Source organism: Phaseolus vulgaris, chromosome 6, assembly GCF_051622355.1.
Source record: "Phaseolus vulgaris cultivar YP4 chromosome 6, ASM5162235v1, whole genome shotgun sequence".
Taxonomy (NCBI): domain Eukaryota; kingdom Viridiplantae; phylum Streptophyta; class Magnoliopsida; order Fabales; family Fabaceae; genus Phaseolus; species Phaseolus vulgaris.
Window position 1 is genome coordinate 12,698,030 of NC_143503.1, and position 21,352 is coordinate 12,719,381.

A 21,352-nucleotide genomic window follows, 5' to 3' on the forward strand; every position below is an offset into this window, starting at 1 on the left:
TGGGCCTCACAAACCTCACTAGTTAGGATAAACTTTGATACCATATTAAGAAGCGAGTTTAAATCCAACTCCTTATAAAACCAACTTCGTAAGGTGAAAATTGTCTCTACTTATATATATTGTAAATTAACATTATCTTTAGTCTGTGTTGAATCTCTCATTTAGAATAAAATATAATTAACTATTGTAAATATTATGTATAATTTGTTATTTAGTTTTCAAATATTATATATAATGAATTACTTTTTTGTTCATTGGTTTGTTATTATACATAATTTTTACTATTTTATAAACATTTGATTTGATTCAATAAATTATTTTATATTTTTCTCTCTTTAATATGGTGTTAAATTAAAATATTGAAAATAAATACGAAAAAATTACTATTGATATAAGAAAATATATAAAATAATTCATTGAATCAAATATATCATTTAAAAAAAAGTAAAAATTATATATAATAGTAGATATACTAACAAGATAAATAAAAATAAAATAAAATAATTGATTATATATAATATCTGAAACTAAATAAGTAATTATAATTAACATCTATAATATTTAATTATATTTTATTATAATATTAAAAAAAATTAAATATTTAAAGAAATAAGGATTTAGTTAAACTTATTTATACACTTTTTTAAAAAAACTTTTTCATTTTTCATTTTACAATTTTGAATAGAGAAAATACAATTTTTCTATAATTTTTAAATGTACTCTATTTTTTTCATACACTTTCTTAATATTTTCCATAAAAACTTTCTCTTTTAATTTCTAGTGAAAACGAGTGAGAATTTAAGTAGATGCCTATTTCATTCATATTTGTTCTTTTTAATAAAACTAAGCTCTCAAAAGTTGAGAAGTTGTTTGCATCCCAGTAAAACAAAAATAAAAAACAAGTGAAATCTTCGCGGCTCCCATGTAAACGGAAGAACACATATCCGATTCCCAAGACAGTGCCTCCGCCATTCAAACGGAATTCTCGCCGGAAAAGAAGTTCCGGCCACCATGACAGGTCACTCCCTTCTTCAATTTCGATTACCGGGTACCAAGTGAAATTCCACCTCACAACCAAAATTCAATTTCCGAAGAACTCGCATTTGGGGTTTTCTTATCCTTTTTTAATTTTTTAAGCTTGATTGTTAATTGAGATTTTTTTTTTTATATTTTTATATTTTATTCTCTTAATGGTCCTTTGAGTTTGAGTGCTCCCTCTTAGTCTGAACTGAAAGTAGTTTTTTCTCTCTCTTCTAGGTGCAGTATTTCTGGTCTTGATATAAATTGCTGTATTTTCTTTAATATTTTCTCTTTATTATTATTATTGTTGTTGTATGTGTGGATTTACGATAAATTATTCTATGATTGAGGAACATCATGTTACATGTATGTATCAATTATGTCAGTCAATTTCCATTTCCTCATAATATTTAAGAGTTTTAATAACTTTTTCTTGTAAATTATCGGGATTTCAAGCTCCATTTAGCTGTTTTTGTTCTGTACGTGAAAAACACCAGATTTACTACATGTGTAGATGGAGGTTAAATTTCTTAGATAATGCTGTTTCTTAAAGCTACTTTTCTTCTATTTTTATTTTATAGGAAAGTTTAGATTAGGGGAAAGTTTACTTCCATGTAAGGTTGAAGAAGATCAACCTCAGCGAGGATTTATGGCAGGTATACATGTCACTTATCAACCTGTTGTTCTGGAAGCGAACCAAAGTCCTGGGCTTGCAAGAGCACAAGGCCTACCCGGTGAGTTAACTACCTTTTGGGCACTCAAAATCCGTTTCAGAAGCTGGCAACATATAAGTGATTATTTTCTAAGATGCCAAACTTGATTGATTACATTGTTGGTCTTGAGCCTATTTGTTAGAAGGGTTGACTATTTGCAATACTTGGTTCTTTGCTGTGTTAATATGTTCCTTAATGTGATCAAATTTTCAACTAAATAAACAAAGATTGTTATAAAGTATTCAAAAGCTCTTTTATAGTGATTGTGTGAATAAACTATGACTTTTTTTATTTATCATGAATTTCTTTAACTTTGGGTTTTTGTTTAGTTTTTGAGTATTTTATATCATATAATTTAGTTAGTTTATATTATAATAGTGACCATCCGGTTTAGTGCTATTTCCATATTGCATTTTTAGAGTTAGCTTCTGTGCTCCACTATTCAAGATTAATATCTATGTTTGTATAGCTATGTAATGTCAAAAACACAAGGTTCATTGGGTACAAGTTTTCAGTGTCTGACATGACTTTATAGTATTAAGCGTCTGACATGCCTTTTCACAATTGTGTGGGGTAGGGTGGGGTTTTACCATGTTCTTTTCTTGTCTTAGTTGATTGAGCTCTATTTATTTTTAGGCTGAATTTGCATCCCTGTGGCTGTGATGTTCTTTTCCCTTACACAAAATCCTGAAGCAAACAGTATAATAGTGTATTATGTGGATTTTCAGGGATGCATTCAAAAGTATACCAGACTCGTTGTTCTAATGACAAAGAGAAAGCAAAGTACATGGTTTGGACAAGTGAAATGGACAAGTGCCTCACTGAGGTACTTGCTGAGCAAGTAAAAAAGGGGAACAAAATGGATAACATCTTGAAGCCAGCAGCATTTTCAGGTGCATTAAAAACATTGAATGAAAAGTATGGTATGTATGTCACTAAAGGACACATAAAAAATCGACTGAAGACATGGAGGAAGCAGTTTGGGGTTTTGAAGGAACTCCTCGCTCAAAGGGGATTTATGTGGAATGAGACAAAAAAGATGGTTGTTGCAGATAACTCTGTTTGGAATGACTACATCAAGGTAATTTTGTTACATGGATTACAGTATGCATTTCATAAGTTTGCAGTTTTATGTTGATGGTCGATATTTTTATGCTACCTGCAGGTGCACCCTGATGCAAGGATTTTCCAGGCAAAGTCTATAGAAAACTATGACCAGTTATGTGCTATCCTGGGAAATGAACAAGTAATTGCTAGCCTTTCAGATAATGTTACAGACACAGATGTAAACTTTGCCGTTGATAAGAGGGATCCAGATCTTGCCATTGTGTCTGAAATACATCATGATGGAAACCAGACTAAAAACCTCAGGTGGACAGTTGAAATGGACCATTGGCTTGGAAAGATTCTCGTAGACCAAGTGAAGAAAGGGCTTAAAGTAGATAAAGTGTTGCTGACAGAAGCATATGAAGCAGCTGTTTCAGTAGTAAATGCAAAATTTGGGCTTCATCTGACAAAATTCAACATTAAAAATCGTCTTAAAACCTGGAAGAAACAGTATGAACAGTTAAAGGAAATTCTGTCTCATACTGGATTTAAGTGGGATGAAACAAAGAAAATGATCATTGCAAGTGATTCTACATGGAATGACTACATCCGGGTATGTTGTCTCCTATGGGACTGTTAGATAGCCAGCACTATCTCCTCCCCGACCCCATGTTGAGTAAACCTTTCAGCTATTGCGAAAATGATTTTTTTTATAAATTCTTTCTAAAACTCATCAACCATTGTCTTTATAGATAACTAGTGGAAACACATGCGTGACAAGAGGCGCTGTTGCGGCCGTATGTCCACATCCTTTTTATGAAAACAAAAATTTATGAATACAATTAAATTTTTTTTATATAACTATTATTGCAATGAAAAATCATTACCAAAACATAAAAAGAGTAAAATTTTAATAAAATATATATAAAATGTTATAAAAATAGATATTTTTTATAACTATATGATAAAAAGCACTTCCAATCTTTTATCAGGACGGTTCATTATGGGTAGTTTCTTGCAAATAATGGAAACTAAAAAGTTAGTTAGAGGATAAGGATATGAAGGGTAAAAGAGGTAAAAAAATGTATGCACAAAATATAGCTACGAAAACCAATCCTCACTATTAATTGTGGATAACATCTAGGGTGCATGAGTAGCTTTGTGAACCCATCTTTTGTCAATTGTTAAGAAGGCATTTGTACTTTCAGACAAAGCTGCTTATTTTTAGAAGGTTTTCAGTCAATTAAGCTTCAAGCTATTCAAATAAATGATAGTGGTGAGAATCAAATCATAAGATTGAATCTTATTGTAATATATGTAGTTTATGGGTATGAATATCTCATTTAAAGGAAACAAAACATCCTCTAATAATGTGTAATGAATGCAATAAGCCTATATAATCATGCATCCCCTAGTGTATTCTAATATACTGTTTTATGCTGAATGTGCCTCTATTTTCTCCCTTGTAACACAGTTTCTAGAGCCCAAAAAACATTATTTGAAAATCTTGTTAGCCTGGTGGATCCATTGTCCGTGAAGATTTTTTTTTTGGTGAACTATTTATATATCTGGATCGCTCTCTGTGTTGGACCCCTTTTTCTAGTGATGTTTCACTTTCTGATGAATTTTTGACACTGGTGATTCACCGAAACGGTGCACCATGGCAAGATCTATTCAACTCCACCAACCACCGATGATTTTACAATTTAATTTCTCTGTGATGATGGTTGGTGGGTGTCCCAGAAATAGACAAAACAGGACATGGAATAGACCCAATAGAACAAGGGGTGGCCATTTGCTAGACCAGCAAGAAAGAAAAACAGGGGTTCAAGGAGAGGAGTCTCGTACAAGCCAACAACCCAAGCAAAGTACTATAGGAGAGGAGGTTGATGCTTGCAATGAACCTAGATTCAATGGCTCTTGGATGATGATAGGCGTACATGTGAGCTGCATGCGCAAGGTTGATGCTTGAAACAAACCAAAGAAGCTCCAACCAGAGCTATGGAAGAGATCCGGTGACATTCTAATTGTTGTAGGAGGACACGTGAACTGTACTTGTGATAAGGAGATGAATGGATAATTGTTGCTCTCCCATTTGATGATATTAAGTCTTATGATGAATGAATAACGGAGAAGGGAGATATTTGAGGGTGGCAAGCTTAAGGTGAATGCAATGGTGGGCATGTTGACTTACCTAGAGCAAGTTCAAGCACTGGTTCGTGATAGTATAGTAGTTGATGTACATTTTTCATCTGAGGAAGGGTTTGATGGTGATGAACATGATAATGATGAACATGATGATGAAGATAATCATCATTATTCAACATATCTGTAGGATACTAATAGGTATTAAATAAGGGTAGGAAGTAGTTGTATTGAAAAACTATTATATGCTGACTGTACTATGAACCATACCTAGGACTCTAGTTTTGATCTTTGGTCTTCCCTGTAATTGTATCAGAATTCTATCAATATAAATATAAGAACATTTGAGAGGATTGGTCAAGCTCTCTCAAATAGTCTCTTTTATTTATCTCACTCTGTTGGTCTCAGTCTCAGGCAAAATATTCATAATCCTTCTTCGTCCTCGCCGCTGTCCACTGTCATCCCGTTAGACACTTAGTTAGGAAACTTCTGATTTCAACTTCATACACGCCTTTATGAATTTATATCAAATGATTTTTGACCATTTAACTATTTCCATATTCTTGGAGAATTGAACATTTAAGCTTGAGCCTGTTATAACTTTAACCTTGAAAATCTTGCATTGTAGCTCTTTCATTGTTTCTTCTGGAGATAATTTGAACATGATTGACTAAAATAATTTGCATTAAAACACTTGGGTCAATTTGAATCAATTAGAATTAAAGACTTAATAATCTCATTTACAGACCTTCTGAGTCATTTATTGGCAATATTGTATTCAAATACTTTCCAGTTTTGTGCAATTAGATTCAAATTAAGTATATCAAACATGTATATTAAGTCATATTTATTAAAACACGTTTACAAAAATCATTTAATATTCAGATCAAAATGTGCTCTGTTTTTCAGACGTTCTTAACAGCGTGCTTCAAAAACTTTCTATACTAAGATAATTTTGATCGTTTAAGCCCATTTATGCATTAAATGATTTATCTTGTATTTAGAAAATATATTTCATAGAGATAGAATTTATGCAATTGAGATTTAATGACTTTGAAATACTCTGTTCTTTGTTCATAAAACAAAAGCTTTCTATATATGGTTAAACAACATGTTTTAATTAAAACCCTAATTTATATGAATTAATAATATCAAAACGAGTTTCAAAAACATTTAAGAGTCATTGGAAATTAATTCTATATCAAGAGTATAGAGTTTAGAGACTCCTCGACGCGATAGACAGTTTATCGCGAGAATGAAAGCAAGATCGTCTAATGCTGAGATGAAGACTAGATCATCTGATATGCTCAAGATGACAATTCCTTCTGAATCGTTTGGCATGTTGAATGTTGAGATCATCTGTCACGATCGTCTAACAAGGTCATCTAGCGTGATAATCAAGCTTATGTGAGAATCAATAAATGAAGATGTATTGTGATAAGCAGATTTCACATTGCTTTCAATCCAAAGTTTCATAAGATGACTAAACACATAGAAATTGACTGTTACTTTGTTTAGGAAAAAATGTTGTCTAAAGAAATTTGTACTGAATTTGTAGGGTCTTATGATCAACAAGCAGATGTATTCAAAAAATTCTTAAAGGGCCCTCGAATTGATTTTATATGTTCCAAGCTTGGAACATACAATTTGTATGTTCTAGCTTGAGGGAGAGTGTTAGAATAGGTATTAAATAAGTGTAGGAAGTAGTTGTATTGGAGAACTGCTATATGTTGTACCTATGAGCTGTACCTAGGACTTTAGTTTTGATCTTTCATCTTTCTTGTAATTGTATCAAAACTCTACCAATATAAATAAGAGAACATATGAGAGGAGTGATCAAGCTCTCTCAAATACAGTCTCTTTTTATTTATCTCAAGTGATGCCTTGCCTAATCAACGTCACGGTATCCAAAAACTTGGTTGTCTCCCTTATCCTCTTACAATAATCCTTGCTAGGAGCGCCCTTTTGGTATATCTAGGATTGTGTATGACGACATTCCAATGATCAATATGAGGATTATGCATAAATTGACTAACAATCCTAATTGCAAAAGAAAGATTGGGTTTTGTGATTGTGAGGTAAATGAGCTTCCGCACTAATCTCCTATATCTCAATATCTAAAAAGGACTTACCTTGATCAACCATTAGCTTTTTGATTTGGATGCAAAGGACTATCAACAGGTCTACACTTAGTCATGCCTGATTCCTCTAAAATGTCCATAGCACGTTTTCTCTATGATACCACAATGGCTTCCTTTGATGGGCCACCTCAATGCCAAGAAAGTATTTTAAACAATCAAGATCTTTGATTTGAAAGTGAAAAATAGGTGTACTTCCACCTGGGAAATTTTAGCAACACCATTTCCTATGATAACAGTATCATCAACATAGACAATTAAATAAACATATTTCTTGGGAGAAGTTTGGCAATAGAACACCGAATCACCTGTTTCTCTTCCTTTCAATCCAAATTTCAACATCACATGGATAAATTTGTCAAATGAAGCTCTAGGAGATTGTTTGAGACCATATATATAGAGATCTCCACAATTTGTAGACTTCCACCAAGCAACAAAGCCAGGAGTCTGCACCATATAGATCTCCTAATTTAGTTCACCATGAAGAAATACATTTTTTAATGTCTTGTTGATGGAATGATCAATAGTGAATGACAACCATAGCAAGAAAAATCTGATCTGTAGTGATTTTGGCCACATGAGAGAAGGTATCACCATATATCCAAGTCATATATTTGAGTATATATACCTTAAACTGATCTTAGTCCGTTAATGGCATCTCAGTTTAATGCTGTGCATTAAAGTTTCATGATGTCTAGAAATGTAATTTTATATCTTCACAACATTCATTCTTTATTTTTTCTGTATTCAGGCATATATTTAAAGAGTGTATTTTTTATAACTATTAATTATTTTAACCTGAGATTATAGTGCAAGTCTTTTGATGTTGATGACTTCATGATACTCATTCTCTCTATAATGCCAGACACATCTAGACGCAAGGACCTTCCGCGGTAGAGTTTTTGAGAACTATGATCAATTCTGCATTATCTTTGGCAATGAACCTTTGTATTGGGATGAATCTGAGCCTTGTGATGCAGTTAACTATGATGTCAATGTTAGAGATCCAGGAAGGCAAATGAGGTGGACAAGTGACATGGACAGTTGTTTAAGTGCAACCCTTGTGCAGCAAATAAAAGAAGGCAACAGAAGTGAATTTGACTACAAATTGAGACCTGCTGCATTTGAAGCATGTGTGTTGGCTATCAATGAAAAGTTTCAACTCTATTTGACAAAAGAACATGTGAAAAATCGTCTTAAAACATGGAAAAAACAGTATGATATTCTGAAGGAACTTATTAACCAGAGCAGCTTTGAATGGGATGAAAAGCGAAAAATGGTCATTGCAAATGATTCTGTATGGAATGAATATATTAAGGTACTTATAAGACTACTTTTAATTTCTGTGTGACATTTTTTACTGCATAATGATAATATTCTGCAACTTATAACAAGTGTACCTTTCTGGAACAGAAAAACCCCGATGCTCGGCTCCTTAAAGGACGAGTTATCAGAAACTACAATGAATTGTGCATAATTATAGGTCATTGTGATCCTCATAATAGTCCCATGAGTGGTGCTTGTGCTAATATGGGTATGACTACAGACAATGGTGTTAGGGAGGTTCAAGAGAGATATTGCCGTAGAACCAACTATGCAAAAGAAAAAGGAAAGAATGTGACATGGACAGATGAGATGGATCGTTGCTTGACAGAGTTGCTATTCAATCAAGTATTGTTAGGAAACAAACTTGAGAAAAATTTCAAGACCTCAGCATATATAGCTGTTCTAACTGCTCTAAATGAGAGATTTGGTTTAAATATAACGAAAGAAAACATTATAAGCCGATTGAACGCATGGAGGAAACAGTATGGTCTTTTGAAGGAAATGCTCTCTCAAGGGAGTTTTGAGTGGGATGAGGGATGTAAGATGGTTGTTGCAACCGACTTAGAATGGAATGAATACATTGAGGTATATTCAGTTTTTCTTAATATTAATTTAGTGTCAAAGTTATTTTTTATTATATTTATTTGCTATTGCAATACTTTAGCTAGCTCCTAATTGGTTATCAAGTTTAGGCCAATAAATCCAGTGATATGGTGATAATCTTCAATCATTTGTTACCCACCTAGTCACTTCAAGCTGTTTAAATTTAACCAGGGACCCATCATAAAAACTAACAAAATACATCAACATTAGTCATGTATTGTTTGTCTGTATTATTAGTTGGTTGGTTGGTTTCATTTAGTATCAACTACATCCACAACCTCAAGTGCATATTTCATACCTTTATCACGTTGCAGTGTGAACACTGCTTTTCTGATTCATGGTTGGCCCGTGTTTATTCAGAAACATCCGGATGCTAGGCATTTGAGAGACCGGCACATAGAGAACTACCATGAATTAGGTATGATTGTTGGCAATGAGCAAGGAATTGGAAATTGGTCCGAAAACTTTGAGAGGTTTGATGTAAATATTACACCTAACTATGAAGAGCATGCAGAAACTCCAGCACTGGTGTTGGCTGATGCAGAGATGAGCCATGATGATGATACTAGTGATGAAGTGCAGGGCTCATCTGAGCAAACAAGGGCGAGACCTTCATCATCACAATCACATTCGATGCAACCATCAAAAAGAAGGCGCACTAGTGATGTTATGCTACAAATGATGAGTGTTATGGCCGCAGATATAAGTCGGATAGCTGATGCATTGACTGAAACTAACAAGACACTGTGCTTAGAGGAAGTGGTGGAAAAGGTACAAAATATGCCTGACTTTGATGATGATCTCATCATCGAAGCTTGTGAGTATTTATGTTTTGATGAGAAGAGGGCATTGATGTTTTTGAAATTAGAAGACAGATTAAGGAAAAAGTGGTTGTTGAAACGATTGCGAGGTCAATAAGGTAAGTTACATAGATTTTTGTTTTTGTGTGTATGTAGATAGTTGAAAGAAAATAGATGCTTGAAGATGTTTTTGTGATTTTCTTCTTGGCATGTAATTACTCTATGCTTGAAGATGTTTTAATGATTTTCTTCTTGGAATGTAATTACTTTAGGTACCCCTAGTTTAGGTTGTTACTTTATGTAATAAGAAAACTAATGTTAAGCGGAAGTTTGGAAAAGTTATGGAATGACAAGGTGCTTCAACTTTCCTTCTTCTTGATGTTTTTGTTTATTGCCTTGTACTTTCTTGGGCAACAACTTATCATCGTTGTTATTACTATGCGATATGATTTGCTTTGGACTCGCCCTACGATGAATGTAAAAATATCAATGCAATTTTTCAATAACAATCAGTTTGCACAGAAACCAGTTTGAGGCATAGAATGTAGGTCATTTCATGTAAGGTTTAGTCCCTATTTATGCAGGGCTTCAAAGTGGAAAAAAATTGTTGAGAAAGGTAAAATCGATTTAAAATTGAGACTAAATTGAAAAAATAAATTAAGAAATGGATAAAAAAAAGCTATTCAACCTTAAATTCACGTCACAAGTTTTCAAATCAATTTATAATTTAAAAAGTTATGTGAAAACTTATTATAGGAAAAAAACTTTTATTTTATTTCTTTAAATACATAATTGTTATCATTTTAATTCTTCAAAAATCAGTTATTTGATAGAAAAAGTAAATTAATTTATAAAAAAGTTAAATATATTTTTATTCTTTATAAATGAAATTCTATTTAATTTTTTTTTATTCTTTTAGCTTTAATAATAGTAAACTAAAAAAATAAAATCAAATTTAGTCTTTCTATTCCACTAAAATTTAGATTATCTGTTTTATTATCACTGATTTAGTCCCCTTTCCCACCATTTTTAGTCTTTTTAGGTGTTTTTTGTTAAGACTCCAAAAAAATTTAAAATAAAAAGACGTTAATTCGCCCAGAAATGCAATAAGATTTTTTCTGTTATAAAACATAGCATTAAAACTGTTATTTGTATAGCACAATAACACAAATAATATTATTTTTATTATTAAATAATTTATTTGATGTCAATTTCGTACAATAAAAAATTAACATGATATAAAATTTTATAAATTCAGATGAGAATTAAAATAATACAATTATGATAATTTCTCCTCGTTGTTTTCTCGAGCTATTAATAACTGCAATTTCATGCTTTTATTTAAGTTTCATAAAATATGGTCTATTCATGACTATATAAGATTAAAATTCTTACAGTGAATCTTCATATTTGGAACAAAGAAACTTTTGGTGATGTCAATAATTTTGTGACTTTTAAACTACAAAAGTTAGCTTATATTCAATCTAAGATTTCTATGTTACATCCTTCTCATTGTATTTTACACGAAGAAAAACAAGTTATTCATAATCTAAATATTGCTTTAAACTTATAGCTTCAATTCTCTGAGGAAAAGGCAAGATTGCATTGAGGATAGAAGTACCAAATATTTTCATTCTCTTGTTAAAAATAGATATATGCTTGGAATCATATCTCTAGACTTGTGGATGGTGATATTGTTATGGAAGATAAGAATCAAATTGAAAATTCCATTCTTCAATTCTACCAAGATCTTTATGTCTCTGAGCTTGTCCTACTTGGACTGAAATTAGAGCTTTGTTCGCCTAATGGTTTTGGTGGTTCTATCAATTGTGTTGGGAAATTGTTGGAGGTGATGATTGCAATGTCGTGATGCAGTTCGTTAAGAATAATTGGATTCTCTTTGGTATGAATGCTAATGTTATTTCCCGTATTTTTAAAATGCTTGGTAAAACTTTATTGTTAGTCAATTTTGGGTTCAAAGTTATTATTAAAATCTTGTCTGATAGATTGAGTCTCAATGCTAGTAGAATTATTAGTAAAAAATAAAATGGTTTTGTGAAAGGTAGGCATATGAAAGATTGTATTTGCATTGTTTAGAGGCCATTAATATATTATCTAATAAGGTTAGTGGTGGTAATGTTGTCATACAAATTGATATAAAAAAAAAATTTTGACACCATAAATTGGGACTTTCTTATTAAGGCCCCAAGTTATGTTTCATTCTACCTTTCGTAATTGGATTAATTCCATTTTTTCGTTTGACCATGCTTTCTATTTGGGTAAGTAGTGGAATGGTTCAGTATTTCTCTTGTCATAGAGGGGTAAGGCAAGGTGACTCCATTTTCTTTTTTTTTGTTTTGTCTTGCAGAAGAAGCCTCAGTCAAGATATCCAACATATGGTAGGTACAAAGCAAGAAGATTCATTCCATGATCAGCCCAAAAGGTACATGTTTTCATTCTCATATTCTTTATGCATGATATATTCAGCTTCTGCAAGGCTAAAGAGAAGGTAATGACTTAGTGTGGACAATAATTGTTTCTTTACGAATCATTGTTCTAATGCCTTTAATAGACATATTCATAGTTGATGGATGACAATTAATAAAGCAACACATTGGCCCTTTAACATGTTCATGACTAAGAGATAAAAGAAGAAGCGGTTTTAAAGAAAAAGACTATACTGCATCGGAGAGTAGAATACTAGATTTTTTCTTCTTTCTTCTTAGTCTTGTATAAATTGTATAGATGTACATTTTTCTTTGTAAATTGTAGGATTTTGTAGAAGCATAACTAGTTTGAATTTCGTTCTCCATTAGGCCTCCAATTAGATCATAATGGATGAAAAATCCATGGAGTCAACAAGCAAACCTCGACCAAACTTTTGAAGAAAAGAAGCATGGGGCATGAAGTCCCATATTAGATGCAACTTCTTCATGTTTCACACTTCGTTAGATTAAGCATCTACTCAAAATCATAAGGTTGTTTCAATTTTTCTCTAATAATATAAACTATGAGTATTTTAATAACTTAAAATGGGGGCACGGACGAGGACAAAGACGAGTATAGAAATGAGTATAGGGACAAAGATAGGGCAAATATGTACATACTCATCCACATCCGCATATCCAATTTAAAACATGTTGGTATTACTCATTCCTATACAAAATTTAAAAAATAGGGTATTACCCATTCCCATACCCATATCTGTCAATGTGAAGATTTCTCGTCAATATCGAAATGGATTCAGACAATTCTCATGAGGACGAGCTTATTTGCCATCTCTAGGCACTATCATAGGTCTAGAATCCAAAACTATCCGAAGAAGCCTAAGATATAATTTTCTCCTTTTTATGGAAAAAATAATGTTAAAGAATATTTAAATTGAGAGATGAAGGTTGAACAACTTTTTTTTGTGCCACCAAGTTAATGAGGAGAGAAAAATTATGAGGGACAGACTAAGTTTTCAAGGGCATGTTATGCATTGATGGACTTTCATAATGGGAGATAAAAGAAAACACATTGATCTCCAAATTAGATACTAGAATGAACTTAGAAATGCCTTAAGGGAAAGACATGTACCCTCTTACTATGATAGGCAGTTGATGGATAAGTTCCAAAGACTCCAGCTGAGAAACATGAGTATAGAGGAATATAGGCAACAAATGGAATTAGTCACGATGAGGGTGGGGATTAACCAAGAATCACCATTGCTAGGTTCCAAAGTGGCCTCAACCTTAAGATTAAAAATAAATTAGAACTTTTAACCTATAATGATCTAAATGATTTAGTCTAAGTTTGTGTGATAGTAACAATTGAAAAAAAAACGTGTATCTTACCTATACCCCTAAGGAAGATTACAAGAGGAGGGATACCCCTCCAAATCTACAAATATGTATGAAGGGCCATAGGAAAGGGATAGAGAAAAAGAAAACAAAGAGAAAAATATAAAAATAAAGAGTACTCTAAAGAAACTAGATCGAAAAAGGTTTATTGATTTAGATTTCTTGATAACGGACACTATGTTACTGAGTGTCCTAGTTAAAAGGCCATGTTTTTTGAAAGACGGAGAATTTGTAAGCCAGGAGGAAGCACACCCATTCACGTAGTGAAGAGGAAACTCTAGATTGCGAGGAGGAAGTTATCCCTTGTAAAAGAGACTTACTTATGGTGACAAGACTTATTGAAATCCAAATTATTGAACTTGATTAATCATAAAGACAAAACCTATTCCACACTAGATGTAAAGTTTTTAAAAATACTTATTCATTAATTGTGGATAGGCTCTGCTGTAATTGTAATTCTAGGTTGATAGATAATGAGTACATTTCTAATCACACTTAGAGTGTTTAACCTTGACTTTCTTAGACTATAATTGAGAATAAATCCATAGTTTTAAATAATATTTACCTAATCATGGTTAATTGGACCTTAATTTAAATTATTGGCTAAACTTGGATTTTGAGCATATTCTCTCACTTTTCTTGTTTGTAATTATATGCAAAGATTTTGTGTCTTGGTAATGACATTTCAAATTAAGAATAATAGTAATTTGAAGTCAAGAAAGTTATGCTGACAAAGGACTAGATGGTCTCACTATACAATCTCACAAGATGATCCATTAGAGGGTCTTCCTATATCATCCATAACTAAGTATACAAATCTAAAGTGGTATGGCGCAAGTTTTGTGATTCTATTACTTTCTGAAGAAATAAGGACCAAGTTCAATAAAATCTTTTGCAAAATATTAGTTAGATGTTCTACAAAGATAATCTCTACAATTCTTACTTGTTTACGAGAAAATCTCTTTCAATTTTTTTGTAATATCTCTTGTAAAAGATTTGATTGTGCTGAGCTTAATGATAATGATAAATGTCACAATTCAGTAATATTACATATTTATTCCCAAATTTGTGTTAATTTAGGGATTCTAGAGGAAAATTGAGATAAAAGGGCTAAAGTAGAATGAACAAGATGAAAAGAAAAAATTGGAACATTGGAAACTCACCCAAGGCTCGTCTAAGGGAGTTTACTCTACTGAAGTTGGGCCTTTTCTCGTTAAACTCGCTTAAGCAAGTAATAATCGCTTAGGAAAATAAAACATCGCTTAAGCGAGATGTCACTTAGTCCAAGCCTAATTAGATTTGAACTATGCATGATTTTGATCCTTAGATTTGACTGGAAAGTACTTCTAAGTATCTGGCCTAAATAATAATGCTTAACATATTTGAATGTTAGGAATAGATTTGAAATGTTAATTTCTTTATAACATTTGTTCGTAATGGTAAGAAGTTTTTATAAATATGCAAGGAATCAACATTTAGGAGACTCTCTTAATAATTTTGTATAATAGGAATCGATATAAATGATTTTTATATGTGCATATCAATCAAGATGGAATATTATATGTTTTTGAAAATACAAACAAGTGAAAAAGGTGAACCCTAATCCCAATTTTCCCAATTGACTCATACAAATTATTTACTTTGCTTTATTTAATTTCTTAACAATTTATCGTGCACACAAACTTTCAACAAACTTTTACATTATTTTATATTTTTTAGTGAATATTATACTTGAGAATTTAACTATTCCTTATGAGTTTGATATTCGTTCTTAGGAACAAATTATTACTTCTGACACGATAAATAGTCATCAATTAATTAAATAAAAATTCAATTCGTGTATCTAAAATAAGATTGGAAACAAAATATCTTAAAGAAAAACGAGAATGCAAATTTACAACAAAATTTTGTGAGGTAATCTATGACAAAGACGAAAACAAATTATATTATGGATGATTAAAAGACTATATTTGAGATAGAATCTAAATTCAAATTCATGAGAAAAAGAAACATATAAATAAAGACTTCAGAGGAAGGAGGAAGAACAAGGGAGACTAGAGAGCATCACAACATTCTAAACTTAGATTTTTTTTCTTTGTAATTTTCTTATTTTTGTGTGTCGCATGGTTGACTAGAATTTTTTGGGTTGATTCTCTTGTAATTTTCCTATAAATTCGGAGGTTTTTATTCCATGAAATTCAGTTCTTAAATTCTTTGTAGCAAATTGTGTTAGATGGTCTGATCTTTTTGAATTTTGGTTTTTGTTAAGGAGTTATTTTTTAATGCATGTTAAGAATTCAATTTTTTTCTTTAATTGAAATTATTGGTTGTTTTGCTTAATTCCAATAAATCTCTTGTTTACTTAATTTAAGAAGTAAAAGATAAACATCTCACGAGTAAACACTTGGAGACAAGTGAGATTCTAGATATAACAATAGACACTTGTGTTTGATGATAAAATTCTATTAAATTTGATTGACGCTTGTTTGAATGAATTCAACTCTGTGTGAGAATTGAAAGAATGATAATCTTAGGATAACCAATGAAAAATTCAGTGGTGAATGAACTTGAGAGTCAACTGCTAATTTTTTATTGTCTACTATATTTTCTGTTAAATAATATCAACCCCTTTACTTTATTATTATTGTTAACTTTTATTGCTTGCATAAAAGTTTTGAATCCTGTTTGAGTATATTCATAATTGAACTCGTTGGAAGACGACTTGAGATCAACTGACCTTATTTATACTATCACCATTTTAGTGTAAGACAGTGTAACACTGTGTTAGATGAAATGTATAAATAAGTAAACTAACCTCAAAATTTAATATAAGAAGAATAATTTATATATTATCACTGTTTTTGCCGGTTGACTTGGTCGCCAATTGACTTTGAGGGGTAGCTCTGGCTCCGTCTGTCTCTACTGAAATCTGCTCTTTCCTTTGGATGTGCTGGAACGCGGCTTTGTTTGAAACAGAGGGGACCCTACCTGTTGATTGCACTCCGACAATCAAGTCAGTATATGGCTTATAGAAATAAGAAGTAAGTGAGTAGTTTCTATCTTAGAAACAACGTACCTTCACCTTAGATCTCAATTCCCTTTTTATAGACTACCTCTAGGTTACCTCTGGTAACAACCTTCTCTCACGAGAACCTTATCTCAAGTGAAAGTATATTTAATGGGAGAAGAGTCTGTTACAATGCGCACAATCTTAGCTGCAACTACACAAAATCTTATCTCCTTGGGGTGCATAAAATCTTAACAGAATAACCACCAGGGTACCAACTCATGTACCAACATCAGGGGTTCAATCTGTCCCTTGGAGGCATACAAGCCTCCACGTACCATGCATGCAACCTGCTCCCCTAAACCCTAGCGCTCTTGGGCTCGAGCCTATGGAGAATGTTTTACTTGTACTAGACCCGAATGCACTAAACGCACCCCTAGGCCCAATAACACTCTTCGTTGACCGACCAAGCTTTATACGCGAAGGAATTATATTAAGTATATGAATGAGAGTCAATACACATATACTTGGGGCTCATTCGTGTAGCTTGTCAATCTTGACTCAACGACCGAGCTAACCAGTCTAACACAGACGCTGATATCCGACCACCTAAGCTCGCGTGCTCTGGTCTAGTACAATCACGCTCTATCCATGATATGTTTTGAATACTCTTTTATATATATATATATATATATATATATATATATATATTATATTCTCTTTTATTTTTCTCGTAGATCTTTCTTAGAGCTTGTTTGTTTCTATATATTAAAAAACGCTCTTTTGCTGTACACGGAAAAATAAGTAGAACAAACACAAAAACGAAAATTAAATATTCACGAAAAATAAAAGAAAATATTGGTTCAGACTTTCTTTGCGTATTAGAAAAGATTTGGATGAAAAGTATTGCAACTTAGAGGAGAATTATAAAGTTACAGTTTTATTCATAATTATTTCTTTTTGGTTAATAATTAAAATAAATATATTAAAATTATAAAAATAAAATAATATACTTTTTAAAATATATTTTTATTCCTTAAATATAACTTTTTATTTAATTTAATTCTAATTTTTGGTCCCTCAAATTCAATTAGTAATCGAAAGAGTTAAGGGTGACAATAGTTGTTACACACCTGGAGGGTAATGATGATGGTTGTTTAAAACTTTGATTTGATTATAGGGATTTTCTGAAACAAGAGAGCAAACATTCTATGATGCAGAAGCTGATACAGATCAGAGAGTGAGACATAAGATTGTTGCATGATATTGTTCCATGTTCTTTGGCTTGTTGGTTGATCACTGAGGCCAGCATCAAAAGTAACATTGTTCCATGATATTCCATTCTCATGTTTTTCTCAACAAACATCTTCAGTCCAAACACAAACTCCAACTCCCCTCATTAACAACACTCACCAAAAGCACCCATTTTTCTTCATTCGGTTCCACTTTTCTTCAAAGTTTCTACCACACAAACCTTCTCCAACTCTGCACCCTTTGCCACACCCTTTCCCAAATCAAGCAAGTCCACGCCTTTGCCGTCTTCCATGGCTTCCTTCCTCGCAGTGTCTCCCTATGTGCCTCTCTCATTCTCCGATATGCCTCCTTTGAGCTCCCCACCTCCTCCCATAGTCTCTTCCAACACAGTGTTGCGTATTCCCGTAGTGCTTTCTTGTGGAACACCATTATCCGTGCCAATTCCATTGCTGGTGTCTTTGATGGATTTAACAACTATAACACCATGGTTCGTGCTGGTGTTAAGCCTGATGCGTGCACCTACCCTTTTGTCCTGAAGGTGTGTTCTGATCTTGTGGAGGTTCATAAGGGTAGGGAGATTCATGGGTTTGTGTTTAAGCTTGGGTTTGATGGGAATGTCTTTGTTGGGAATACCCTATCGGCCTTTTACGGGAATTGTAGGCTTCTTGACGATGCAACGAAGGTATTTGATGAAATGCCGGAGAGGGATAAGGTGTCGTGGAATACTATTATTGGTTTGTGTTCTCTTAATGGATTTTACACGGAGGCGCTCAGGATTTTTAAGGAGATGGTTCTAGCCGTACCGCGGATTCAACCGGATCTGGTTACCATTGTGAGTGTGTTGCCAGTGTGTGCGGAAACTGAGGATGAGGTGATGGCGAGAAACGTGCACTGTTATGCATTGAAGGTTGGCTTGTTGGGCAATGTCAAGGTTGGAAATGCGTTGGTTGACGTGTACGGGAAGTGTGGAAGTGAGAAGGCTTCCAAGAAAGTTTTTGATGAAATTGATGAGAGAAATGTGGTTTCCTGGAATGCTATCATTACTAGTTTTTCTTTTAGAGGGAAATATATGGATGCTTTCGATGCATTTAGGTTGATGATTAGTGCAGGAGTGACGCCGAACTCTGTCACCTTTTCTAGTATGCTACCTGTATTAGGAGAATTAGGACTTTTCAAGTTGGGAATGGAAGTTCATGGGTTTAGTTTAAGGATGAATATTGAGTCTGATGTTTTTATTGCTAATGCGTTGATAGATATGTACGCAAAATCAGGATCTTCAAGAATAGCATCCACTATATTCAATAAAATGGGAGGAAGAAACATTGTATCTTGGAATGTTATGATTGCCAATTTTGCTCAGAACAAGCTTGAGTTTGAAGCTGTAGAATTAGTGAGGCAAATGCAGGCTAAGGGAGAAATCCTCAACAATGTAACCTTCACAAGTGTTCTTCCAGCTTGTGCAAGACTTGGTTTCCTGAATGTTGGCAAAGAAATTCATGCCAGGATTGTTCGGCTTGGATCTTCCCTCGATTTGTTTGTGTCTAATGCTCTGACAGACATGTATTCAAAATGTGGATGCTTAAACCTTGCTCAAAAGGTCTTCAATATTTCTGTTAGGGATGAAGTTTCCTACAATATACTAATTATAGGCTATTCTCGAACAAATGACTGCTCAGAGTCTTTAAGTTTGTTTTCAGAAATGATACTCTTGGGGATGGCTCCTGATATTGTTTCTTTCATGGGTGTCATATCAGCTTGTGCAAATCTAGCTTCCGTAAGACAAGGCAAAGAGATCCATGGTCTACTGGTGAGAAAACTTTTTCACACTCATCTTTTTGCAGCGAATTCGCTCTTGGATTTGTATACCAGGTGTGGACGAATAGATCTCGCTACAAAGGTCTTTGACACTATTCAAAACAAGGATGTGGCCTCTTGGAATACTATGATTTTGGGGTATGGTATGAGGGGTGAGTTGGACACTGCAATGAACCTTTTTGAAGCCATGAAGGAAGATGGTGTGGAATATGATTCAGTTTCATTCATTGCTGTTTTGACTGTGTGTAGCCATGGAGGGCTGATTGAGAAGGGGAGACAATACTTTAAGATGATGAGTGATCTTAATATTGAACCAATGCATACACACTATGCATGTATGGTTGATCTCCTAGGTAGGGCTGGTCTAATGCAAGAAGCTGTAGACCTTATCAGAGGCCTTTCTATTGTACCAGATACTAATATATGGGGTGCACTTCTTGGAGCATGCAGGATACATGGGAACATAGAATTGGGGAACTTGGCAGCTGAACATTTGTTTAAATTAAAACCTCAGCACTGTGGATACTATATTCTCCTTTCAAATATGTATGCAGAAGCTGAAAGATGGGAGGAGGCAAACAAGGTTAGGGAGTTGATGAAGTCAAGGGGAGCTAAGAAAAATCCTGGTTGCAGTTGGGTTCAAATTGGAGATCAGGTGCATGCATTTCTTGTTGGTGAGAAAATTGACAACTTGGATGATGACTTTTGGATATCAGATTGTTAATTTTGTTTTGTAGAAGCCTGGTAATATCTTGAGGATTATATGGTGAATTTAGGAAATTGTTGAAATTTAGGTAATATCAAGCAAGAGAGTATTTTTGGAGGCATTTTCTGGCTGCATGAGCAAATCTTTATTGTTTAAGCTCATGAATAATTTTAATGAAATTTTCTGTATCCGTTTGTAGATGTGTCAAGGACAAATATCATTCTGGCGTCCACTAATATACATTAACTAAATGCTCTTCAACTATTGTACTAGTAAAGTATCCTTGCCTTCTCATGGTGATACCGATAGTTACATTCTACAATAAAAAGAGATAATTATATATATATATATATATATTGAATATGTTGAGATTAATTTAAACAATTTTTTTTATTGTTTCGTTAACTCAAAATTAGATCTATATAATAATGAAATGATTAAGAATAATATTAAATATAATATAATATATTTCAGTAAAATGATTAGTAGGATAAATTTAGTTTAAAAATTGTTTTATAACATCAAATTAAAATATTTGGCTGCTGCAACAAAAATATTAATGTATTTTTTTTAACTAAGTTTGTCTATACTGTGATTGATTAATTGCTTTATTTGATGAACGTATACCTTAAAATTTTTCACATTTTATAAGGTATGAGAAATACGGATTCTAATACACTTTTAGAAAGGTAAGGGTGTTTCAAAACATTACATCCTCACAATGAATTGAAAAGAGAACTCTAAAAGTATGAAAGAAAGTATGATTTGTGTAGGATTTGGGTTTCAAGACTTGCATAGGATACTAAAATTTGATGATTTTTGTTATTTGACATAAATTAGAGTGTTTGATTATTATTATGGTGAAAAAAATATTATGAAATTGAATGAATAATAATTTTTTAAATTGATATTTAATTTTGTAAATGATTTTTATGT

The 21,352-nt window shown here is 32.8% G+C and overlaps 2 protein-coding genes across 7 annotated transcripts; both read left to right on the forward strand.

Annotated features, from left to right (window-relative positions):
- The first annotated feature begins 800 nt into the window (after positions 1-800).
- On the forward strand, positions 801-10,164 carry LOC137831028 (uncharacterized). Of its 6 annotated transcripts, none has more exons than XM_068638516.2 (8): positions 801-1,018; positions 1,602-1,754; positions 2,462-2,814; positions 2,899-3,393; positions 7,929-8,381; positions 8,477-8,974; positions 9,353-9,410; positions 9,507-10,164. In XM_068638516.2, exons 1-8 carry the CDS (start codon positions 1,012-1,014, stop codon positions 9,908-9,910), a joined length of 2,421 nt encoding a protein of 806 aa, XP_068494617.2. In that variant the 5' UTR covers positions 801-1,011; the 3' UTR covers positions 9,911-10,164. The 6 variants fall into 6 exon arrangements, with proteins under 6 accessions (XP_068494617.2, XP_068494615.2, XP_090159683.1 ...); XM_068638515.2 differs by having other exon boundaries at positions 869-1,048; XM_068638514.2 differs by having other exon boundaries at positions 9,353-10,164.
- A 7,618-nt stretch (positions 10,165-17,782) lies between these two features.
- LOC137831030 (pentatricopeptide repeat-containing protein At3g16610) lies at positions 17,783-20,691 on the forward strand. The gene has a single exon (XM_068638517.2). It carries the CDS (start codon positions 17,972-17,974, stop codon positions 20,432-20,434), a length of 2,463 nt encoding a protein of 820 aa, XP_068494618.2. The 5' UTR covers positions 17,783-17,971; the 3' UTR covers positions 20,435-20,691.
- Positions 20,692-21,352: the final 661 nt, after the last annotated feature.

Excerpts from the sequence above, each read along its gene's own strand:
- LOC137831028 (XM_068638513.2), top strand. The coding sequence starts at position 1,012 with ATGACAGGTCACTCCCTTCTTCAATTTCGATTACCGG. Across the intron at positions 8,382-8,476 it reads TATGGAATGAATATATTAAG|AAAAACCCCGATGCTCGGCT; the intron begins GTACTTATAAGA and ends TTTCTGGAACAG. Across the intron at positions 8,975-9,352 it reads AATGGAATGAATACATTGAG|AAACATCCGGATGCTAGGCA; the intron begins GTATATTCAGTT and ends GTGTTTATTCAG.
- LOC137831030 (XM_068638517.2), top strand. The coding sequence starts at position 17,972 with ATGATATTCCATTCTCATGTTTTTCTCAACAAACATCTTCAGTCCAAA.